This window comes from Podarcis filfolensis (assembly GCF_964270895.1).
Source record: "Podarcis filfolensis genome assembly, chromosome: 8".
Lineage (NCBI taxonomy): Eukaryota > Metazoa > Chordata > Lepidosauria > Squamata > Lacertidae > Podarcis > Podarcis filfolensis.
Genome location: NC_139611.1, coordinates 30,450,529 through 30,476,996, shown reverse-complemented (window position 1 = coordinate 30,476,996; position 26,468 = coordinate 30,450,529). Strand labels below are relative to the sequence as shown.

Genomic DNA, 26,468 nt, shown 5'->3' with positions numbered 1-26,468 from the left:
TTTTCTTGGACCAATTCTGTTGCTTAGCCGCTCATTAGTCACTTTCAATGGAGAAATCAATGTATTGGCCCTGCACTTTGACCATTTCTCTTCTGCTAAATAAATACGTATGGAATTATGAGTAACAAAAAACAACCTCAGGGAGACTGTGAGCATTGGATGCTTCTGCCCACATAAGAAAGAACACTACAAGCTTGAGCAGTTCTCTCTATGAGAAATGGGAATAATAGAGACCTTCCTCAACGGAATGTTGTGAAGAAAAATGGAAGGCTTTAGACTAAAACAAAATACACAGAATTCTGAATAACGATGACCCCGAGAATAAAAGAACAAAGCAAATTGCAACACGCTCATTGGCTATGATCCAGCAAACATATTCTGGACTTCTCTATTGTTAGCTATGGAACAGCTTGTGCTTGTGGGTTCTTGGTTTTCAGAGGCAACAACATGGCCTGGTTATGTTCTCTGGATTTCATCCATCGAGCACAGAGTCTAAAGCATCCTGAAATCCTAAATAGGATGATGGGTGGTATATAACATGGTTCAAATAAAGAAATTGTTTAGTTTTTTTAAAAAGCTGCTAAATTAATACTTATCTTCAGAAATTTGCTTTCTTCTACTTTACTTTTTACAAAGAAAAAAGTTCATGCACAATTAGAAAAGTTACATTAAAAGAAACCTTATCGATGTTAGAATCAACTGGTGAAAATTAGGATTGGACCAAAATATTTGTCACCTTTTCCAAACTGTTTCCAGCACTGTGCAATTCTGTGGAGAGGGCAGGTAGAGGAACATATTCCAAAGCTCCGATCGCAGCTCTCTTTAATCTTGGAGATTTCTGTGTCTTTGAAAATAAATAATGTAGTGCAACAGGCAGCCTTGTGTTTTGGAAGAGCAGTGTTTGCCTGTGGCATCTTCCATGACTACAAAGCTCTCTCCTAGTAACTTCCCTCCCTTTTTATTAATAATTCCCTAAGTCAATGAAGAACCCTTAAAGAGAGAGAGAGAGAGAGAGAGAGAGAGAGAGAGAGAGAGAGAGAGAGAAATCTCTCCTGCTTCTTCCTTTCCTACTACTGTCCTTCCCTCTTGCCCAGTTTATACCCCACCATGTAGACCCACATTTGGAAGATCTGAAAAATATCACTTCTGGATTGCTAGATGATACATCCATGGCAATCTCCCTTTCCACCATTGTTGGGGGGGGGGTGTTTTCTTTTCCTTTATCCTGAAGGTGGCAGTGAAAGAGAAAGAATCTCTCTCTTTCCTTCTTTTGCTTCCCCCTTTGAAGCTCACAAAGCAGATGGCCAAGCCCTCTCTCTTACCCTCCTCGTCTCTTGTTGTGCCCAGGAGTGGAGGCGAAGGAAAACTACAGCTCTTCGAAAAGTGCTGCAGCTCCAATTGCAGGAAAAGGGGGTCTCCCTCTCCTTTCTACCCCCCCCCCAGCAGATCCTGGCACAATCAAGTACTATCCTGGCCAAGCTTTATAAATAAGCGAATAGGCTGAGCCACTTTGTGTGTGTGTGTGTCCCCCACCACCACCTCAGTCTTTTAGCCCTTACCAAGATAATTGAGTATCATAATGGTGGGAAAGGACCGCAGTCATCATTTGCTGCCTGTCAGGTATCAGTACTCATCTCCGTGTCATCCGTCACCATTGAACCACTCTGTCATCTTTCCCCCAGCCTTCAGCGCTGCTCCTTCTCATCGTGTTCATTATCTCGAGCTCAGACCAATTCCCCCCTCCCCGTCCTCCTCCCTCTCTCCTCCCCAGCCCCTGTAAATGCATCTTTGTGCGACTCTCAGTCTTCTGATTATGAATCGATGATCATGTGGTGTAAGAGAGATAGATGGCTTTTAGTTCCATCTTGTCTCCTCTAATTGTAAAATATTAGTTACATTAGACTGTGCCTTTTGATTAATGGAACTTATTTGGAGTGGCCTCTCCCGGCCCTCCCCCCGCTTTCAAAGTCCTCCACTGACTTTTGAGAATTGAGTGATTTCACTTAAAGTAGACAAATAGGTCCTTCAGCAAGGAGATAGCTGAGCTCTAATATCGGAAGGGGGGGGGGGACTCGAGGAGACGTTGTGTGTGTGTGTGTGTGTGAGAGAGAGAGAGAGAGAGAGAGAGAGATTTAAAAGAAAGGATTCAACTCTGATTAAACACACAGGCCGTTTATTAATGCACACGCACCCGTGCTGTTTTGCAAATCCAGCAGTTCTCTTGTAAAGCTACGGAAACCTATGTCTGAAAGCGTTTCGAATGAAATTAGTCGGAGATATAAATTAAAAGCTTCCTGATGTACATAGCCAGGGACGGAGACGGTCAGTATGTGGAAACTTTGATGTATTAGTGGCAGAGACAACAACAACAACAACAACGTTATCTTAACCCTCCCTCTTAGGACACTTTACAGGGTATGCCATCAACAAAGTGTCTTTTTCTCCGTACATCTGACACTGCAAAAGAAAAAAGAGAGGGACCTGTATACAGAATTTATCTTATTTGGCACTATTTGCCTAAACACGAGACTTATGATAAAGTCCTTGCTGTACAAATGGTATTGCAGTTGGTGCATCCCCTATTATAAATAATCGCTGTCTATCTTTCAGTGTAGATTCAAGGACATGTTCACTTTCAGCCTATCAGTTCAATTAGAAAAGGTCTATTTGCTGTCAATGTCTGTATCTCATGGAAATAAGGACGCACTAGTTCATAAACAAATCAAACTACTGTTTTTTTTGTTTTTGTTTTAAAAGGCATTGATGAGGGATGCAGCTAAAAGCCATTGTGGGATACACAGAGGATTAAAAGCAACCGCAGCAGCAACTTACGCCTCTGCAAAGGATCTCAGTTCCTTTATAGCAACTTCTGGACCATTATTCCTCACTAATAATCCATTCAATAAACCCACCTACATAAGGCCTGAAACAACCTGCTGTCATTTACATTTGCTATTTGTTAGAAAATAAATGAAATAGTTGCCTTCCTTGCTGGCTATAATCCTGCATTTGGCTAAACACCTGAAAAACTCCTGCTGGAATCAATTAGATTTGCCGGCTAATGCTGGCAGGATTGTCAAAGCCTCCATGTCCAGAAGCACTGTATCTCTGACTACCATGTGCTATATGCCACAGCAGAAGGCCATCTTTATTCTTCAGGGTCCTGCCAGTAAGCTCCCAGAGCTGCTGACTGCAGTAGAAAACAGATCGTGCTGGACCAGTCAGAACTTGGTCTGATCCAGAAGGGTCGTTTCCTTTGCACTTCTAACGTTGAAAGACTATCAGAAACAGCTTTGCATGAAGAAAAGCACCTGGATGCTAGAAATACAAACTGGGTGAGATAAAATTCACGGTGCAAAAGTGGGTGGGGAGTGCAGTAGTGAAGCCCATTTCTTGCTAATATTTCCTACTGTTTTCAAAAGTTGCTCTTTGCTACTTCATACATCCTTAACTGAAGTTAATGGAATTGCATAAATTTTGTCACAGGGCATGAGGGCAGAATAAAGTCGGCACTCTGGAAAGTGCAGGAGGGGAGAGGGCTCTTGTGCTGGAGTTTCCCACAGGCACCCGGGTCTGATCCAGAAAGATTTTCTTATCGTCTTATGTTCCTTCCAGGATCTTCAAGTAGTCCAATGCTAGGCATCCAGTCCCACAGCACAGGTCCGGCAAAGAGAGTCTGTTGGGAAGAGGTATTGATGTTTAAAGCACTTCGGGAATCGTAGTTCTGTGAGGGGGATAAGAGTCTCCCAGGGGCAGTTTCGGAGTAGCGCGACTGGTGCAGTCGCACTGGGTGCTGCGCTGCAGGGGGCGCCACAACAATGCTGTAGCACCGAGAGCAAGGGGTGGGAGGGAGGCGCACCAAATTTTAGCATTGCACGCGGCACTGTTAAAATTTGAGAGCCCAAAGTCTCCTAACTGTAAGGATCCTTAACAAACTACAGTTCCCAGGATTCTTTAGGGAAAGACAAAGTAGCACCATAGTGCTTGAAATGTATAGTGCAGATGGGTCCTAAGTTAACGAAACTTTACTACAAACTTGTGTATAAAATTATGTGAAGGTAAATGCCGACCATGAATAGAAACTATGGCTGCTTCCAAAGGCTGAATTTGCCATTGCTATTCAAGTTTGGATTGTTGGAAAACGCTGGGCAAGATTCTGTAGGACTGCTGATTAGACAGCTCTTATCCAGCCCCTACAAGATGAGACAGCTATATCGCTTGTGGAGGCGCAAACATTTTGGCAGAGACATTCTTGCAGTGTGGCTTTCACACGTATTTTATTATTATTTTAAATGTGACCTTCACACTACGTTGGAGTGGCACGTTTCCACTTCATTATTATATCTTCTCTCTCTCTATCTTTTTTTGGGGGTGGGGGGTTCAGAACGGCTTCAGAGACTTATGTTGAAATTAATTGAGCCCAATTACCTCTGACTTCTTTCTCTGTGGTCTTTTTTTAAACCAAGCTAGTGGTCGGATTTGATGATACAGCAAGCTACTTGAAGGAAAGCACCTATACTAATGAGGCTGGTGGGTTGTATCTAAGAGCCTAACTACATGTTACGCTAATTGCATGGCTATCTGCCTTGCCAGGGGATTTCTTTATTTGTTTCTCAAATGTTAGCATGGGAAGAATTTATGTCAGGATCACCGTGCATGGACTGGGGGAGCTTTAACTTTCCCTCCCAAGCTGTGGTCCCAAACTGAAACCATCCCTGCACTGCCATTCGTGTGGGAAGAACTCCCACTGGCTTCAGTGAGAGTTTTTCTCTATTGGTAATTACAGTGCAGAAGAGCCATTTTTTTATTGCAATCACAGCTAGAGAGGGGAATCTTAAACCTCCCCTCCCCACTAGCTATAATGCTAATCGGAATTCGCACCCTGTGCCTAGGAATTGGGTTTTTTAAAAAAACACTGATGTGGCTACCAGTGTGTGACTTAGGCTCTGAGTAAGAACAGGTGGACTCAGATGGGCAAATCTGAAAATTTAGATGTCTCTCCGTTTCCCATATATCCAAATTAGTTTTTTGTAAGTTCTAACAAAAATTTGTAATTCTTTTACTGCCCGTTTCTCCTGACGTACACAATTTTGTATGCAGCATTGCCTAATAGATACACATTTTTCCTAATCCCCCATTTAAAAAGTTATTTTCACCAATATATGCATTTTTAGGAACATCTTTGGTCAGAAAACTGCATCCCAAAATTTGGAGAAGTGCAAATTCTGAAGGGTAGCTGTGTGTTTTGGTTTAATTGTTTCCAGAAGTGTGAGTTAGGTAGACTCACATAAACCAAACTAAAATTTCCCCCCATTTCTAGCTCAGGGAAGGGGATGTCTCTCTGCTGAGCAAGACTCATATCCTGTCTGCTTTCACAAACAAGGAATCCTTGGGAAATCGTACTAATTCAACAGATTACTTTTTGTTTGTCTCAACATCCCCCAAAATTGTTCTTTTAGTCAAGCATCTAGAGACCATCCCCTTTTCCCTACTGAGAAATATTTCTAGTCTTACTATAACACTTTTAATTTGAAGAATAAAAAATCAGGATTCCCCTACTTTCAGTTTGCTTTGATATTTCACTTTGGGCAGACTTGGTGGCAATTCTCGTTTCCGTGAGATTTAGTCAACAACCGTGAATTTAATCTGGAAGGTCCAAAATACAAGACTGCAGTCAAGTAGTACTTGAAAAGCAGGAAACAACATTTTAAGCCACACAGAAGTTTTCTGCAAAGGAAGTGCAGTGTACAAGTTGAAGCTGAGTTTCCTGTTTTGTGAGGTGGTTTGATCCTAAACAAGGTGCTATTTTGAAAGATTTTCCTGTCTCCCTGATCAGGTCTGTTTTCGTTCCATTTTCTGCACAGTGTGGTAGAGTTTGTCTTTGACGTTCTAGAGGTTAAAGCAAAAGGAAACAGTAACGAGGCATAATAGGCACATGGCTTAACTGTGGCATCTGTAATGTGGTTTATTGGCTCAAAATATACGTAGGCTCAAGCATCTCTCTAAGGCTTCTCTTCCATTGATAATATTGAGTCCTGGAGCGGTTGAGGAGGCTCAGTATTACAATGCAAGGCATATCTTCCATTCCATGGAACTCAGAATCTTTCATGAATGATGCTGCACAGTCAACTGGTTGAAGGGGATGTCCAGTGTAAATAGAAGTATTGCCATTGTCAGGGAAGAACAGGGAGAAAAGTGAGTTCAAATTTATTTAGTTGTTTGTGACAACTACAGCCTGGGTAATAACAAGCAAATGAGACATAGGAGCCAACTCCTAGGGGTCAAGGTCCCTTCGCCCCCCCCAAACTATTTGAAGAGTCGCCCCTCAAAAAGTTGATGGGCATTGCCATTCAAATGGTGTCTGTCTGCTGTATCATGTGATTGATTATGTGGAGCGGGGCTTACCTGCCCCCCTCAATATTTTATTTAAGTTGGCACCCTTGGGTGGAAAGATTCTAATGTTTCTAGCTCTGGGGCACCTTGTGCAAGAGTAGTAAAGGGCTGTAGTTTTCACTCCCTACTTCCGAGATTCCTGAAGGCATCTGGTTGGCCACTGTGAGAAGCAGGACAAGGCTGAACTTGATAGGCCTTTTGCATTATCCAGGCAGACTCTTCTTATATCCTTTATCTTTACACAAGGGGGAAATTTAAAACAATATATGCATGGTAAAGTAAAGTCCTGGTCCCACTCTTCAGAAAATTGCCTTACACATTTGTCTGCTTTTATAATTACTGATAAATTAATTTGCCAATGCAGTGGCAGACTTGTCTCAAAAGTGCCATAGATACTTAGATTCTAGTCTTCAAGAAACCTTCTCTTTACTTCAGGTTAGATCAAAAAGTAATAAAAAATAAATAAAAGCATGCTATTAGACATATGGATGCATCCATATCTGAAGGAAAAATACTGAAGGTTACTGCAAAGTTCTGAAACAGAGGCCAACTAGATGGGGTGAAGATCCTGAAATTTAAGGCAGTATAAAATTAAAATTAAAAAAATGCCAATTTACAGAGTTCCTGTAAACTGATTTTTAAAAAATCATTTCATTTTTTATCAATTTTATATAGTGTAAGCTACAATAGGTTTTATTGTTTTTAAAAAGAGCATAACCTATAACTTCCAAATATCTCTAAGAAGTCCTTCTTTAGGGTTTGAAGTTGAAATCGATAGCTTATCCCAGTTTGAGGCAGAATTTGGCCCTTGGAAGTCTACCTCTCAAGTGGCCGCTATTTGAGGCCATCTTTTGATTAACATGATATTTGAAGCAGACTATGGCTAGAGAAGCAATATATACCCCACTGTTCAAATCCGTGCCACAAAACCCTACAGAGACCTAGTTAATGAAAATCAACCTGCTCCAATCGTCATTGGGAAATACCTCCACTGTTAGCAATCAATTGAGGATGAGTTTGGCGTTTGGAGGTGGGGGCAAACCAAAGCCAAATACACAGGCCGGGGGGGGAGCATCAAAGAGGTTATCACTCCCAGCCTATTGCTCTATTTAAGGGGCCAATAATTCGGCAAGGTTGTGCACTAAATAATTTGTAAGCCTTCAGAACATGCAGGTTATTGTTTGCGGACAGATGGTGCATCACATTTTACTGCTTATTCCTTCTGTGGTTTCTCATATGTACGACTGATGTGCATTCTGAAGTCTTTGTTTCCTTGCTAAAATCTCTAATCTAAAACAGGCAATCAAGCACACAGACAGTGGTTCAGAAAGCATAATCATAGCTTGAAAGGGAGGGGGGCAGAATCATCTGCAGTTAAAAAGCAGATGTGTTCACTAGAAATGCATGAAGGTTATCAGGAATATCCAAACGGGGCAAATAAATAAAATTAGGGAGCTTTGAAAAATTGTCCCAGCAAATGGCTTTTTTTAGGTGGCCAGATTCCTGGGTAATCATTTATCTTATTTTGATACACTGGGCATTATTATTATTATTAATAATAATAATAATAATAATAATAATAATAATAATTACTATTATTACTTAACATTTTCTGCTAACATTATTGTTTTTATTATTATTATTATTATTATTATTATTATTATTATTATTATTATTATTATTATTGAATTGTTATGATTTGGAGATCAGCACTGCCCTTGAGAGTTAAATTGCACTGATATAGAGGAAGGAAATGAGACAAACTACCTCAACTCTTTTTCCCCCCTTTCTTCTTTCCACTGATCCTCCCCCCCTTTCTTATTCTGAAGATAGAATTACTGTTTGTAAGCATCTGAAAGTCATTAGAGGCTCCGCAGTCTGTCAGGTGCCGATACAAAGGAACTGCTGAAACCGAACGGGATCCTGTGCAGAGTGCTGGGAATTTGTCATGTGGTGATGAGCAGTTATAATAATATATGAGCAAATCACAAGCATTCTGCAAATTAATCAAAATTCCCCCCTCCCTCTCTCCCTCCCTCCCCCGGCTTTCTCCCTCGTCTCTAAGAGAGTGGCTTTGCCGGCAGACGTAGGTGAAACAGTTTTACTCACAGATGGTAGCGCTGGCATCAGATGGAATTTATATAACAGTAATTCTGATTTCCTGCCAAAGTAGCACTGAAAACACCAGGGAGATAGTACAAGACAAGTCATGTGGTTTTGCTGAGGTTGTTGTGGGAAGTTTAAAGGAGTGGGGGGGGGGGGAGGAAGAAACTCCCCTCTCACATTTTCCTCTTTGCATTTTATTGTTTTAGCCTGAAGGGCCAGAAATTGTACGCCGTTCCGCCACGGGCAAAAAAAAAAAAAAATCCAACACGTCGTCTTCTTTTCTTTTTTTTATGAATTGTGCTGAAAGAGGGCTTCACAGCTGTTGGAGCTGCTGGCAGGGGGAGAAAGCCCACATGACTTCTTATCATCTCTCTTGCCTTACAAGGGATGAAAGGAGGGAGGGTTCAAGAGGTGGTGGCCTTACATGTTTAAAGGGAGGCAGGGTCTTCCTTTCCAGGAAGCTGTGCCATGTTCACTTTCATTAGACTCCCTCTGGCATAACAAAATAAGGGGAGGCTTTTTTTTATTTTCCGAGCACTCCGCAAAACAGAGACGCAAAGGACATATTTTTCATTCGATGCTGCTTGATGCAATCTGGAGAATGTGGAAACATGCATCCTCTTGAAATGAGTAGCTCAGTGGCAGGGTGGCTGCTTCTGTGCAGAAGGTCCCAGGTTCAGTCCCTGATGGCACCTGCTAGTCAGGGCAGGGAAAGGCTCCCTTTCTGAAACCCAAGAGAGCTGCTACTAGATGGACCATGGGCCTGACTCTGCAGAAGACAGCCTCCTGTTCTTCTGCTTTTTCAAGCGCTGCACATAAATGGCCTCCAGAAATTCTGGGGCAAGGAAATGGCAGAAGGCAACCATGGCACCAAATTTTGCCAGCAGCAGGCGGGAGCCCCGCCACTGGCTGGCCAAGGATCAGGGCCGCAGCCTAAAATGCTAAGGATCATGCTCCTGAGCTGCTAAACCTCTGTCCGTGTTCTTTTCCAACACAAATAAATCCTGCGTTACGATAACTGAGCATATTCTGCGGCCTCTTCAAATCAATGGCTAAACTCCCATTGAACTGAATACTATCGGACAACAACCATTTATTCTGTATTGATAGCTAGTCTTAATGTTATTGTTCTAATACTTAAAAATGATATTTATGGTCTCTATCTGTTTCTTCCGTTTGGCAGCTCTTTAATTAAGATGGTCATTGCTCCAATTTTAAAAGCTTAATTTACGGTGTTCCCCACCACAAAAGGTGTGGTCATGATCATGCGTTTAGATGGCTCTAAAGGGGTTTGAGACAAATTCACTGAGGAAAACAGTGACTACTACTTACTTAACAGTGACTGCCAGTGGCTACTTATCATGCCGTCCATGTGCATCCTTGAGTCTCCAGAAGCTGTGTGCTTCTCACTAACAGTTGCTGGGGAGCAATGGGGCACGACTACTGTTTCATGTGCTTCCCTGAGGCATCTCTATGGCCTCTGTAGGAACCAGAATATTGCACTAGAGGGAACTTTGAACTTATAGAAATTTACAAAATTATGCATGGCATGGAGAGAGTGGACAGAGAAAAGCTTTTCTCCTTCAGAACTCATGGAGATTCAGGACAGAGAAAAAGAAGCCCTCCTCCTTCACGCAGAGCACATTGTTAAACTATGGAACTCACTCCCACAGGACACAGCGATGGCCACCAAACTAGGCAACTTTAAAAGAGGATTGGACACACATTCATGGAGTAGAATCAATGGCCACTAGTCATTATAGCTATGCTCTGCCTCCACATTGCCCATTTGTTTTGGTTTATGTGGCAGCAGTGAGATAAGTGGATTAGACAGAAACGTTACCATGCTTCATTACATCTGGTTGCAGGCATCTGTCATTCCCTGGCCATACATTCTGGATCACATCCAGAAGTAAAACCAAAGGGAGACACTTTTCATTTTATTTACATATTTATTTATAAAAATATTTGTTTACTGTAATTCATAAAAAGACACCAGAGCAGTTTACAGTTGTACATAAAATGATACCCCCCCAAATTTAAAATCCCTTCCCCCCCACCAGTCCCCAACTAGGGATGTGAGACGGCACCATATTCATTCTGCCCTGTATTCGTCACATGCTGCACTGTTTCCATTCCACTGCAATTCATCTTCCGCCAAAAATGGCATCATACAACTTGCCCACACATATACTAATAAAAATACAGCAAGAATTTGTTTAGATACAAAGTAATGAAGCTGCATATCTAAATTGGAGAGTTTTGCTAGTGCACATCTCTGGATGTTTAGGCTTCAAGCAAAAAACAAAAACAAGACCTCTTTTAGGAAAAAGTACTCTTTTTTTCTTCTTGTTAAAGTTAGTAAATAATACCTAGATAATGTGTAACGCTGCCATTTATAAATCACTTGCAAGGAGTTTTTGAGGCACCTTACTAAACTGTCACTACAGGTTATGGCATCTTGGGTGGTAAGACAAGTTATAATGTGACAAAATACCAGCTAAATTATTCAACTTTCATAACAAAGCAGCATCTCAGATTAAAAAGCAAAAGCTTATTTATTTTAAGTGACACCAAAGAAGCAGAGAATAATATAAGAATCTAGCTGAACTAAGATATTTAGGCAGGCAATACTTAACCCCTGTAAAATGCAGGTGTTCAGCATTCTTGCTACATGGAGATCTGCATGGAATTGGGTCATATTGTTGGGTTGTGTAATACCCCTCTGACAAATTTCACCAGGCTTAGCAAAGCTCTTTTTCACTTAACTTAGAATTGCTCCGATGTATTGACCGAGGAAGAACTTCCACATGCGTTATGACTTCTTTTGTTGCTGTTTTACAATGATGGCTGGTGCCCACTGGGATTGGCAGAGCAGAAAGCAGGGAGGCCAACAGTAGGAGGCGCCAGAGCCAATGGCAGGCGCAGACAATTAACTGTAGTTTTGTACCTGTGCTCCTTCCAGCTGTGTTCTACAAGTGCTCAAAATGTTTTTCCACCACCACACATTTTTTCCATTTAACCAGGTGGTCTCCCGCACGAGACTAACCTTGCTGCTGTATCTGCACAACTTATTCCCCCCCCCCCCAAAAAAAGTGGTGGAGTCAAGTTCCAAGAATATTACATCTTTGGCTGTCCAGGTATTATGCAGTCTACATTTGTCACAGACGTAATTATATCTAGTTACTTCTGAAGTTTTGATTACTTGTCTTGAAAACCCTTCTGTCTTTTTACCATTGCCTCATGCAACAATAATTCACATATATATATATCGATGACTCATCAACAGATATATTTCACTGGCTTTAAAGAAAAAAAACTTTAAAATTAGTGATATTTCCTCTAAGGTTTGGTGAGTCATTTGATTAATGTCTTAAAAGTATATATAATATGCAGGAAGATGATGAAATATCTGTATATTAGCAGTCATTTTCTTTATATGAGTTTGCTAGCTTCTGCCCTCAACCACTTTATATTAGCTGCATTTCCAAAAGTCTTTATTCTGTTTTTCTTATGCCATTGCATTTGTCTTTACAAACTGTGGGAGGCAACAAAGTTAATAAGATATGTGGAAGGAGTCTTTTCTCTTGAAAAAAGATTGAAACAAATAGTTTTTCTCTTTCCAAAAACTTGGGACAGGATTCATAACTGTGCCATTTGTCCTACAGACCAAAAGGGATTAGGACAGGCAAACCCCATCATCTTCATGCCACTTGGAAAATTGCCTCCAAAATGGAGGAGACCAGCCAGCATGTAAGCTGCCATTTTGAATTTCTCACATTGCCTTGCAGTATAGAACTTGGAGGGCCGCCATTTTACTCATCCACAATGCCACAAGAAAATGCCACCATGTAAATTCCCTATAATTGGAAACCCTGAGGCATTGTGGGAAATTGTAAATAGTAGTTTCCCAGACCCATCCACCCAGCACAGGGGCTCATGAGAGGCATCAGCACCAATGGGGCACTGAAGCTGCCCCAGGATGTCTTGTGCTGATGCTGGACCTACAGGAGAGTTTGAGACATCATTGTCATATATTACATGCCAGATGTTTGAAGAAAAACACAGCACAGGTAAGGCCCCATATGCTTCTTGCATTGCTCTTTAGAAAACTGAGCACACCATTTCCGGAATCTCTACTGTGCAGAGTGTGCTGCATATGTATAGTGTAATTTAACGAGAAGGCACATTTGCCTCCATATCCAAAGTGGATGGAGAGCAATTGATGACTGACTAAAAGAGGAAGGTAGAAAAATCCCCCTAATTCCTGTGTTTGTTGGCATCTGCCAATAACACACACTCGGGGGTTGAAGTCAAACCGCTGCATTAGCAACACCAAAGGGACCTCCGTGGAGAGCAAGTCAGGGCAGTGCGTATGGAGGTCCTGGTCTGCCTAGACAACAATATCCCCTCTCGGCCTCGCTGATGTGGTCCTAAGGAAAGCAGAGAAATATTTTTGGCGCCATCCTAGCTTCAGGAGTTACTGGAAGGAGGCGCACAAGGTACCATCCAACTGTCTTAGGGACTCCACTCTGGATTTGTGGAAGGGCTCCTTAGCCTTTTCTTCTCTGGAAGATGTCCCACAAGTATAAATGAGTATAGCCACAAGGCAGTAGAGGTTTAGGATCAGAGTTTTCCTTCTCCTAGATGGGCTACTTTCCCAGGTTAATGAGCTCCACCTGTCCCTAACTTCCCTCTACAGCATGTGAAGAAATGGCATTCTTCATTGGACCCACTATTGGTCTCGTATGCTCAATCCTCCAGAGCCTGCCTTTGCAAGCAGGAGAAGTCCCTAACTTACTGAGGGTTTGAGACCCATCAGCAACTCAAAGTACACCCATTGAAATTGATGGACATTACTAATGTAGGTTCATTAATTTCAGTGGGTCAACTCCAAATAGAATGTATTTGGCTAGGACCATTCTGTTCTACAGAACTGCATAGTGGTGCATTTTGAGCCTTCCAGAAGTCCTGGGTATAACTGGAACTGTCTAGGGATGGCTGAATCAGACTGTGTCAATTTTCAGTACGTTAACAAATCAATTCTATCCCATATTGTATGAAAATCCATATTTACATATTCATATATATTACAAAATACATGGATGGATACATATTTTAGCTCAATGTAGTCATTTCTAAATTTATCTAATCCTAAAACACGTCAAAGTGCAAGTAGATAAATAGGTACCGCTCCAGTGGGAAGGTAAACGGCGTTTCCATGCGCTGCTCTGGTTCACCAGAAAGTGGCTTAGTCATTATGGCCACATGACCCGGAAGCTGTACGCCGGCTCTCTCGACCAGTAAAGCGAGATGAGCGCCGCACCCCAGAGTTGTCTGCGACTGGACCTAATGGTCAGGGGTCCCTTTACCTTTACCTTTAAATACTTAAATACTTCAGTGCATTTTGCAGGGGAGAGGGAATTTGAGGCAAGTTCTGCATCTTCATATGGCTGAGTGGGAATTTGAACCCTGGTAACCCAGGTCCTAGTCCAACACTCTAACTACATTACACTGGCTGCCGAATGAGACTGCATTTTGCCTTTCCCCCATTTCAGCAGCTATTTTGATCTAGGCCATTTCAGCCCATGTCAGCCATCTCCTGCGCATGCCCAATGGAACTCAGGGTGACAAAACAGCTGTTCTTGTGATAACTGGGGCAGCTGCCCTTTGCAAAACAGAGCTATTTACTCAGAAACTCTTTTCAGCTGCTTCTGTTGCCTACGTTCAGACAAATTCTCATCTAGAAAGTTTCAGAAAACTTTCATTATGGATATGTCATTGGCTGGAGCCATCTCAGTTGGTCCAGCAATAGGGGAGCTCTTCAAAATGTATATTGTGAGACTCATAAAGCAGAATGGCTTCATCACAGCCATTATTGCCTATTGGGCAAATGCATTTATTCAGCATTTTTCTCCCCTATCCATATTATTACGTTCCAGGTCAGAATGGCTGCTTTAGGGCCATTCTGGTCCATTGGGGGATGCAAAGACCGTTTTAGAATGTTAGCTGTGGATAGGAAAACTATGCCAAGAAAACTATGGAGAGAGAGGAGGGAAATCTAAATGCATAAGCACCACAATAGCCACTAGTCAGGTTTTCAGCATAAAAAAAATGAACGTTGCGGCTCCTTAAATTTCAGGTCATCATAATTGAAAATGGGAGCAGCCTCTTAGTGCTTTACAGAAGTCAGATCATGAGTCCATCTACCTCACTGCTGTCTACACTGACTGGCAGCAGCTCTCCAGGGTCTCAGAAAAAAGCTTCACCCAGCACTACCTGAATATGCCAGGGGACTGAACCTGGGACATTCTCCACAGAAAAGATACACACACACACACACACACACACAATTTCATCTGTATGCCACCTTTCCATAGTTCAAACCATGCTGCAGACCTTTTCCTCCACCTGTCAGCAAGGACAGGTGATGGGGGATGGATCCTCTTCTCTGTCAATTCTAACAATTCTAATTGCATCCAAAAAGGCCCATGAATGCCATAGTTGGTGTACATTATGATGCACTCGAGGTCCCAAGGGCTGAAAGCTCAGGATGGGGTAGAAATTCAATCCAGTTCTCATCTTTAGATGGACATTCCTAATTTGCACTTCTCAAAACAATATACAAACACAGCTATCCTTCACAACCCACGCTTCTCCAAATTTTGCAGTGCAGTTCGTCAGCCAAGTCACGTGCACAAAAATGCATATAAATTGTCCATAAAATGCAGAATGACATACAAAAACAGATGCAAAGGAATATTGCTTTGGAAAAAATGAACTATGTTTATTAGGGGAAATTGCATATGAAGCCATGTTTATTGGGAGAAATGCATACTAAAATGCTGCAGAATTTTCAAGAGGACTTGTTCTTTAAAAAAATTTCTCAAACTGCTGTGGAAAAGGACAGATATAAGCTTAAGAGGGGAGAAATGAGAAATTGAAATTGACAGATTTGCCAATCCCTACTGGAAGCAGACAAACAGATTAAAAATGATCCAGGAAAAATATTTTTCTATAATAAAGATATTTACAAATATTATAAAGGGTAAAGGTAAAGGGACCCCTGAACATTAGGTCCAGTCGCGGACAACTCTGAGGTTGCAGCGCTCATCTCGCTTTATTGACCGAGGGAGCCGGTGTACAGCTTCCGGGTCATGTGGCCAGCATGACTAAGCCACTTCTTAAGCAGTGCACAGAAACGCTGTTTACCTTCCCACCAGAGTGGTACCTATTTATCTACTTGCACTTTGGCGTGCTTTCAAACTGCTAGGTTGGCAGGACCAGGGACCGAGCAACGAGAGCTTACCCCGTTGTGGGGATTTAAACCACTGACCTTCTGATCAGCAAGCCCTAGGCTCTGTGGTTTAACCCATAGCGCCACCCGTGTCCTAAATTTAGCATGGCTAAATTGCCCTTAGTCTTTTTCTCAGCACAGTCTCACCATCTTGTATTCTGAACATTTTTTTTCAGTTGAATTGCCACTGAATTTGGATTTCCCTGCTGGGCTGAAGCAGCCAAATAATTTTGAGCACCACCAAAATAATGATAACATTAGTCAAAACAAAACAAAACAAAACAAAACACACAATTGAATGGGGTATACTTTTGTCTTCACATTCCTAATTTCAACTTTTGTGTTTAAAAAGGGGAGGGATGTGTTCTCTTTTGGCCTTAACAGAAAGCTTCTTTTTTTAAAAAAGTTCATTTCTAGATTATCCTCGCTTCTTTATCTAAATGTTCACATTGTAGAATGTGAATATGTGTGCATTGTGTTTTGTTTCTCTTTGCATCTGCGTATAAACAATATCTGTACAAATATTCAAAACTATAAAACACATCATAGTGGGAAAAGCAGAAGGATTCTGAGTAATAGACTATTGGCATTTTTCTTTGAAATTACCATTTCTTGCTGCTTTGGGAGAAAGCCATGATTTTGCTGCTATTAGTACACCCGTAACAATTTGGAATTAATTCCTCATCTCAGCCATATGACTATTCTAATGATCCTTTTTACACTCCAGTACAATCCCCTACATATGTGCCTTTTTAGAGCACAAAGACAACATATTTCATGGTGGAAGTGTATGTGGAATTTGGACACTGATCAAATATTCATAGCAGGACAGAATTAATTTACTTTGATCAAGAAAATAAACATTTTTAATGTTGATTGTCTTTACCTTATCTTATTAGTGTGCATTGCCCTGTAGTCTTCTTAGAATAATGGATGCTTCTTGTTGCCAGTAAATTAGCAACTATTAAAGAGGTCACTTTTTGACTTGTACAAGTATTGGCTATGATTCAGAGCTCTGGTGTGCCGAGACTTCATTTCCTTCTACAAGAAGAATATTGTTATATGTCCTAATTTGAGCGTTTCTGCAAAAGTAGAACAGAATCTATTGATTGAGGTATTTATTATATTCCAGCTTCCCGGGTAAAAGCCTCCTCAAAATGACTCCCAGCATAGCCAAACCAATACAGTGTAAATTGGGGGTAGTCAATGAGTTTCTCTCCAGCTGTTCTTTTGGACTCCAACTTCTATCACCCCTGCCCACTGGCCATGCATCTGAGGTTGATGGGAATTGTAGTCCAACAACATTTGGAGGCAACCGCATTGACAACCCCTGGTGTAAACAATCCTAAAAACAATTTAAAGCTATAAAACAGATGATGTTGTTTCTTTAAAAAAACAACAACCCTTATTAAAATAAGATAGCATCATAAAAGTACAAAATTCATGCATGGAAAAGAAGCAATGTAGCTCATTCTCGATTATTCCTATTAAGGTTTGTTAGGTGCAATTTTGTGTTCTAAAAGTATGGCGCTGCAAAAATTAGTTGAAAAAGGTTTCAGTCCATAGAAACCAACTTGTGAATACAATTTAAAAAAGAAAATCTCTCTGAGGTGTGCCAACTTGATAATGGTCATTTGGAGATCTGTTAGCAGCAACAACAAAAACCCTTCAGAATTTCAGAACCTTTTCACTTTGATATGCATTTTCTTGGACTCTGCGTTCAAGCACACCGTCTCATGAAACTTAATGTGATGTGATGTGACTGATGCAGGCTGACACCATGTTGTCGCAAAGCAACATATCAGAACGCGGATTTGAAGGAAAACAAAACAAAGCTTTTTCTCCTTCCCTCAAAGGCTAAATTAACATAGTAACATTTTTTAAAGGGAGGAAAGAAGGTATGGTTATATAAAAGATGCAAATACTTGCTTTTTGCTCTTCCATTTCCCAAGGGACATTCCTAGAAACCTGTTGCCAACATAAGTCCGCTGCTGCAATAAGGCACACAGCAGTAGCTGGAGTTAACCCAGTTCTTAGTCTTCCAAGTTCTTCCCTTTATCAAACAAAGTATTTTGGCTAACCCAGGTAAAGAAGACTCAGATCGACCTAAGATGAAAAGTTGCAAATCAATATTAAGCAGAGAGGTAATTCCATGCAGATGCAGTAGAAAAGAAAGTAGTATACTAATAATACAAAATAACACGGATTTCATATTAGTTAAATGTTACGGATTTCCCCCAAACAATCCTGGAAGTTGTAATGCAGTGAGAGCATGGAGGATTGCCTGTTAGAGAATGGTAGTCCTTCTCACAGTTCCCAGGGTTCACTAGGAACTGGCTTTTAAGCAAGTTTAACTCTGCTTGAGGAATTGGATCTTTGCAAAATTTGATACAAACTGACTGACCCACACATCCTGAATTAATATGTAGATTGGAGCATAGTTATGCATGTATTTTTGCACTTTCAAAATGTTTCAAGGCTATTTCCATTTCAGGAAAAAAATGCAGATACATTTAAAATCTGTATTTTGAGAGAAACAGCACCTTAAAATGTCATGTGGATTTAAATAATCATGGCTCAATGCAGAAACAGGATGGAAAGTACTCTCTGTGAAGTATAACTGCACTCCCTAGCCAGTGCTTACAAGAGCCACTGAAATGATTGAGTGATTGAGTGATTGAGTCCAAAAAGTGATAGATCACCTTGGTAGATTCATCCTTAAAGTTTGCTGCAAGTAGCACATCAAAAGGGGGTCACTTCTGAAACAGGTATGAGATAAGTGGAGAAGAGCAAGGTTCCCAAGAGAAACAAAGTTTAGAAAATGTACACAGGCAAGCCATTTTTAAAAAACAAAACAAAACAAAACACTTTGTACTGCCAGAATATACAGTGGTACATCTGAGTTGTTTTGAAGGTCCCATAACATTTGACCATAGTGTCCACCTCTCTCGTTTCCATCTGGCTATTCTGAAGCAGTCTTAGTTGCATGGGCTGAGCCACAGGTAATCTTACTTTCTAGAACTGCAGCAGAATATTTGTCTTCTGAACTATGAGAAGCCATTCTCTTAAAGCGACTTTCAAATGATTATATGTTGGAAGATACACCCCAGCTAGTATATATGTGATCTATGACTTGAAAAGAAGGAGCCCGCAGCCCCCAAATCCTCCCCAACTACCATCTGATAAAAATGGTATAAATTACTTGCCTGCTTATCTAGGCCTGGTTATTTTAAGATCTTGCTGCCCACAACCAGTTTTGAGCAGTAATTAATGGACGGTGTTACCCAAGAGAAATGGGCATTCTGCTTTGCCCCCTAGTTACAAGCAAATTGCAGATGTTGTTATCTTTTGTAAGACTGATCTCCAGAATGGTTTTTTTTTATTTTTTTGGTATGACTGCTGCTGTAAACAACATACCACTTCTTTTGCTCTTACACTTTTTGACCCGCACTGTGTATACATATTTATATATTATTCATACCGGATTAAAAATTGATGTGCTCTTTACTGCTGTTGTACTGCACAGTGACAATACAAATTAACTTATTGTGTACTTAACTTTTCACATGACAGTGATGTGAAATTTTGATGGCCCCCAAAAGTTAGTGATGGAAAAACAAGGCAGTGGAGGGTTGAAACCACTTTCGGGTGCCATTAATGCTTTCCTTGCTTGTTAAACGCAGCTGAATTAATAAGCCCAAACTGTGATATGTTTTGCAGGGATGTGAACATTCAAACCCTTTTGCTGGGAGAATGATACCAAATAGTGAAAGCATTTTGGGGCATAATTAAGTGCTACTTAATTTACACTTATTGGATCCTTCTTTTAAGAAATTGTTTTGAATTAGTGTTAACACTTTAATGTATAAGCGAATCTGCTTGGCAGGTGTCACTGGCATTGCATAGGTAAAGCTAGACTTCAAGTCTTTAATTGCAGGTCCTTAATGATACAATAAGGGATGCGGGTGGTGCTGTGGGTTAAACCACAGAGCCTAGGACTTGCCAATCAGAAGGTCAGCGGTTCGAATCCCTGCAACGGGGTGAGCTCCTGTTGCTCGGTCCCTGCTCCTGCCAACCTAGCAGTTCGAAAGCACGTCAAAGTGCAAGTAGATAAATAGGTACCGCTCCAGCGGGAAGGTAAACAGAATTTCCGTGTGCTGCTCTGGTTCTCCAGAAGCGGCTTAGTCATGCTGGCCACATGACCCGGAAGCTGTACGCCGGCTCCCTCGGCCAATAAAGCAAGATGAGTGCCGCAACCCCAGAGTCGGTCACGACTGGACCTAATGGTCAGGGGTCCCTTTACCTTTACCTTTAATGATACAATGCAAGGTCTCCTCAGGAGTAAGTCCCATTAAGTTCAATGGGATGTGACTGCCGGGGAAAGTGACTGCATGATTGCAGCTTAAAAAATAACCAAAAATGTTGTAGAGTTCTAGAGCTGTAAGATGCAAATGAGCTATGCAGCCATAGTGAATTGTGGGAACTGTAGTTTGTTAAGGGTGCTGAGAATTGTTGGAAGGACTGCCCCCCCCATTCCTCTAAAAGAGCCACAGTTCCTTGAATGGTTTAAACTATCAATCCCTCTTCCTAGGGAACACTAGGAATTGTAGCTCTGTGAGGGGAAGAGGGGTCTCCAACAACTCTCAGCACCCTTAACAAATGACCATTCCGAAGATTCTTTGGAGGAAACTATGACTGTTTAATGTGGTATAATACTGCTTTAAATGTATAGCGCAGATGGGCCTCAGATTTAGCAGGAAGAAGCTGGTAGAAGCAACCAATGCTGTGCTGCAGGTCAAAGGGGGTTCACAAACAGGAGACACAACTGTTCTGGAGATCAAGGGGGGAGGTGGACTGGAGCTGCCCAAGTTCCTTGGCTGAGGAAGGGGTGGCTAGGTCAGAACACCAGAAGAAAAGAACCTGTTAGATTACACCATGGAAAACTCTGTCTCGGGATGACCATTTAGGATTAGCATGGGGGTATATGAAGGCGAGGTCTCTTTTGAGTCATGTGGACAACAACATTCAAACAGGTTCCCACCCATTGTGCTGATAAGACAAGCCCAGAGTGGGGCCAAAGACTAGGAGTATTACAGGTGTGAAGGAGCTTTGAGGAAACCATTGGGTTCAATGTTCAGTAATGTAGTGGTTCTTATTTAAGATTCCTAGTCTTTGTGTGTGGAGAGGCAGTTTCTATGGGGCCCTCTGACTGCGATGCCTCATTAAGAAATCTGATGAGACCAATTCCCAATAGTATGTTACTTCAACAAGTTTTAAACCTATTTATACACTCAAACTATAGAAACTACTTGTCGTATTCCATCTCCTAAGTTCTGTTTCAGTGATAGGCGTAGCCGATCTGCTTAATTGTGGGCTGACATATTTATGATAGGCGTGCTTGCATTTGAGGAAAGTGTATGAAATGCTAAAGTTAGGAAAAACAGCATACCAGGATGCATTATATTAGGGGAAATTGCATGCAGAAATCTGTATATATTGAGGACTCTTTTTTTTGTTAAAAAAATGCAAATTATTTAGAAAATACGGCAAACACAATTGAAGATTGGAAACAATTATAAATAGGGACTTTGAAATCGACAGATCTGCCAAAGGCTCCAATCTGCAGATGACAGGCAACTGTGCATCAATATTGTTTTCATATTTCCGAACATGGAAAAACTTAACTTAGCCCTTAAAGGGTGCCCAATGTAGAAGTTATGAGTGACGAACAACCAGCATATGCTCCCTTGACTTATTTTTCCTTCACTCTCTGTCTCCCCTACTTGCCCTTCCTTTTAGTTCTTGTTTTTCCATCTGCTCCCTGCTTTGTCCCCTGGTCCGGCTCACTGGGGCCTTTATCTGCATGCTCCTAGTATCTCATCCTACTAAGCTTTGAGGTTTCGCACTTGCCACCTTGCTCCATATCCTTCCACTTGCCCTGGAATCTGATGGCGAGGGTTTTCCTCAGCAAACTTATCTTTCTTTTCAGCCCACTGAGCCTTCTACTGCTGACAACTTCCCTCAGCAAATAGGATGTTCGTGGACCTCCCATGGCATCACTTCAGCTCAGCCAATGGGTGCCAGAGGTTTCATTGTTGTCGCGATATAATCCCTTAGCACATTACAACATAGATTATATGGGTCTGTGAGGTAATAAGCAGATTAAGCCTTAGACTCCAAAGCGGCAATTTCTCCATTAATGGCTTTTTAAAACCCTTCTGCTGAAAATTCCAGCGCTGTACCTACCTCCCGTTTATAATTTTGGTCTCTGCTTTCCCCAGTACTTTTCCTCTGGGTGTGTAAACTGACACTTCACAGTTAGAGTAAACTTTCGCTTCTTCTTCCTTCATCATCATAACTTTTGAGTAGCACTAGATGGAAAAACAGACAGGTTTTCACTTGGAAAGGGGGTCAATAATGATTTATTGGCATGTACCTTTTAGAAGAGGGACGCAGGTGGCGCTGTACTGTAAACCACAGAGCCTAGGGCTTGCCGATCAGAAGGTCAGTGGTTCGAATCCCCGTGACGGGGTGAGCTCCTGTTGTTTGGTCCCAGCTCCTGCCAACCTAGCAGTTCGAAAGCATGTCAAACTGCAAGTAGATAAATAGGTACCGCTCCGTGGGAAGGTAAACAGCATTTCTGTGCGCTGCTCTGGTTCGCCAGAAGCGGCTTAGTCATGCTGGCCACATGACCTGAAAGGTGTCTGGGGACAAATGCGGGTTCCCTCAGCCAGTAAAGCGAGATGAGCACAACAACCCAAGAGTCGTCCGCGACTGGACTTAACTGTCAGGGGTCCCCTTACCTTTACCTTTACCTTTTAGCAGACAGGAGTTTGACTTAATGTGTGCAAATGCTGTGTCACATATTCTCCCCTCAGATGTGAGGAGTAGAATTGTTTTGCACAGATCGGGACAATCCAACACACATTGGTCAGAATCTAGGCATAGTGGCATATTTAACTAGGTTCTACTCAGAGTAGATCCATTTAAATTAATGTACCTGAGTTAGTCATGGCCATTCATGTAAACGGTTCCATTTTGAATAGGACCAACATTGGATACAATCCACCGATAGCATTTAAACCTATAGATTTAAATGGAATTAAGCAGAATACATTATTTGATGGATGGCAGTGAAGAAGTTCCACATGTGCCCATCTGGATCATGTCTAACGAGTGCATAAAGTCCGAATCATTTGGTCAGATCTGCCTCTGCAACATGTCTGCATCCTCTGTGCATGTGTGTAACAGAAAGGGGGAAAAAATCACACGGGGGGGGGAAAAGGAGGGGGCTAACATTCTTCATATGTGATTATTAGGTCATGTCTTCCAGTAGCCTTAGCTTTTTATGCAGATGGTCAAGCACATTTATTTATTCATTTATTTCAGCAAATTAAAGTAAGCTAAGTGCATTTGACCTCAGATGGCCCTGGTCTAAGTTAATTTGAGAGACAAAGCTCATAAAGTTCCAGTAAGACACATCAGCAACTTACCAGCATAGGTTGAAATGTGATTGCGGCAACATAACCTTCCAAGCCAGATGCAGCATGAAGTCTCAGGCTGGCTCAGAATAATCTGGAACAATTTAGTGTCTGCAAGGCGGGCCACAAATGCAGCCCGAGAAGGGTGAGCCCCCACTTGCTTCCTTTAGCTGCACAGAACCTTGTGAGAACAGAACAGAAGAATGGAAGGAGAGCCTGCTAGACCAGGTCAATGGCCCATCTATTCCAGACTCTTGTTCTCACAGTGGCCAATCAGACACTGCAATGGGAGGCCCTCAAGTAGGACCCAAACACACAAGAGCCTTCTCCCCTCCTGCGGTTTCCAGCAACTGGCACTCAGAAGCATTGCTGCCTCCAACTGTGGAAATAGAACATAGCCATGGCGGCTAGTAGCCACTGATAGCCCTCTTCTCCATGAATTTGTCCAATGCTCTTTTAAAGCCATCAAGGTTGGTGGCCATCACTGCCTCGTGTGAGGGGGAATTATGTAGTTTAACTATGTGCTATGTGAAGAAGTACTATATTTTACCTGTTCTGAGAAGCCTACGGTAGGAATGAATTCCACAGTTGACCTAAGGACTTCTTTCTTAAGCCACCAACATTCAGCTTCATTGGGTGTCCACAAAGTTCTAGTGTTAGGAGAGAGGGAGAAGAACTTTTCTCCATCCACTCTCTCTGTGCTATGCATCATGCTATGCATCAAACGTCTATCGTGTCGCATCTTACTTGCCTTTCACCTAAACTAAAAAATATTAACTCCACCTCTGTAACATCCCTTCTTGTTTCCGTTCTTCTCTAACAATTGAACACCTTAGTGTCCCTCTTCCACTTGAAGAAAAAAGAAAATCGAATTCAAATTAAATGTGTGCCATGGCATTAAAATTCCATAAAACTAATTTATTGAAATAGGCTGCAAAATGACATTCAATTGTACGTGTCGTTTCAGTATTATTTACAAAGTTACATATTTACAAGATATTGGGGATTGGCTGTTGCTTTTTTATATTTTAAAAAATCCAATAGTATGCAGCGGCATGCAGCGGCATGTGGACACTGGACTGAGGGGACTCAGCTAGTCCCCTAAATGTTCCCCTGCCACCTCTTTCGCAAAGCACAGGAAATTTCTACCCGGCTTAGGGAGGGAGGCGTAATGCTCACGTGCAAGACGTCATGATGTCACAACACCACACGCATAATATCGACCCCCTCATGCCCCTCACAAGGTAGCACCTCTGCCCCTAACTGTTCCACTACAAAAAAATTCACTGCACGCCACTGACAGAATGTATTTTCGACCCCTATATCCCAGCACTGATCCACAGGTGACTTTCCAAGGTGCTAAAGTCATGGCAGGGAACGCTATGTATCCTGAATCTCAAGAAGTGGGAGAGGCAGCACAATTAGTGCGAAATTTGCCCAGTCTACTTTGAAAATAGCAGAGCCAGAGAGGCCCAGTGTCTGGCCAATTAAGTCCTGTAAATTTCACGTCCTGGGAAACTGAGGCACAGCAGTACCTGTGCGAAGATTGTGGGCTTGCGTACGCACCATACATTTAAACACTCCCTCAACCAAGAATCTTGGGTACCCCTCACAGAACTACAGTGGTACCTCGGGTTACATACGCTTCAAGTTACATATGCTTCAGGTTACAGACTCCGCTAACCCAGAAATAGTGCTTCAAGGTTAAGAATTTTGCTTCAGGATGAGAACAGAAATTGTGCTCCGGCGGTGCGGCAGCAGCAGGAGGCTCCATTAGCTAAAGTGGTGCTTCAGGTTAAGAACAGTTTCAGGTTAAGTACAGACTTCCAGAACGAATTAAGTACTTAACCCGAGGTACCACTGTACAATTCCAGGCACCCTCAACAAACTGGGGGGTGGGCAGAGCTTTAAATGTATAGGGTGTAAGCAGAAAGGGGCTGTATGATTCAGTCCACATATAAGAGAAGGGGAGATTTGTTTTTACATTATTCCATTCTGTGAACTGCACTACAGAGGCTGGGTGGTGGGGAACCCCTGCAGGCCTGAGGAAATGCTAACCCAATGTTTGTCTGTTGCACAGGTCACCGGCCTTTCCAGTGCAGATACTGCCCCTACAGTGCCTCTCAGAAGGGAAATCTGAAGACCCACGTCCTTTGTGTCCATCGCATGCCTTTTGACAACAGCCAGTATCCAGACCGCAGGTTCAAGCGCTCCAGAGTTGACGCCGAAGCTTCTGGGAATTCCGAGGAACCTGGAGCTGTCAAACCTGGGAGCTCGACAGAGTTAACGGAGGAGGGCAGCCAGGCCCAGGAGTAATGCCGCAGAACAAATCAATCTGTATATTGCAATATTATTTTACACAGTTTTTTAGATATGCATTTCGGGTAACACAGAGAGTTTGCTTAACTGCCTTCTGAGGAAAACAGATTGTTCGCAAATTCCCAGAAGCGTGCAGGATGTTTAAGACATTAAAGACACACACACACACACACACACACACACACACACACACATTAAAAAGAGAAAGAGGGGAAAAACAACAACAACCAGCCCTTGAAAATGGCTGTTAAACTGTTACCTGGCAACAAGTACTTCCAAACAATGTAGGTGGAGATAAATCAAGTGGGTGTTGTTTTTTCTTCTTCTCCCCCCAAATGTGTGCAGGTTGCAAGATATCTGTGTTTGTGTGTGTGTGTGTGAAAAATACTGAAATAAAGGGCGCATTTCTAACACTAAAGTGGTCTTTATCCAGAAAGAATGCTCTTACCAGAATATCTATCTATATATCTATATCTGTGATACCATCTTCCTGATTTAATGTTGCCTTGAAGATTGTGGGAGTGGGGAAGTGTGTGTGTGTGGGGGGGGGTGTTCCTGTGTTTTCATTGTTGAAAACACCTTTTTAATATGACACCGACCGCTGCCATTTGCCTAGCGTCGTAATGAGACGTGTTGGTGGAGTGAGGTGGTGCCAGGCTGACTGGAGCTGTCCCTGCTGAGAAAATCAATCCAAGTGGTGCTCCAACTCTGCACTCTCAGAGAAATTTTAGACGACCCGTAAGCTACAGTCAGTGCTGACCTGTATTGAAAAGGATTGTGCTGTTAACATTTTAATTTCTGAAATATATATATATATATAGATATAGATATACATATTATATATAGCGAAAGACACACACAGAGAGAGACGG

At 42.0% G+C, this 26,468-nt stretch overlaps 1 protein-coding gene across 4 annotated transcripts in view; it reads left to right on the top strand.

Annotated features, from left to right (window-relative positions):
- Positions 1-25,868, top strand: part of ZNF536 (zinc finger protein 536) — a 446,360-nt gene extending 420,492 nt beyond the window's left edge. For 3 of the 4 annotated variants that reach the window (XM_083625984.1, XM_083625982.1, XM_083625983.1), the window contains exon 7: positions 25,358-25,868. In XM_083625984.1, coding sequence (XP_083482110.1) covers positions 25,358-25,593 — 236 coding nt within the window. In that variant the 3' untranslated portion in view covers positions 25,594-25,868. The remainder of the gene's footprint in view (positions 1-25,357) is intronic. The other variant, XM_083625985.1, reaches the window with a different exon arrangement.
- The last annotated feature ends 600 nt before the right edge of the window (positions 25,869-26,468 follow it).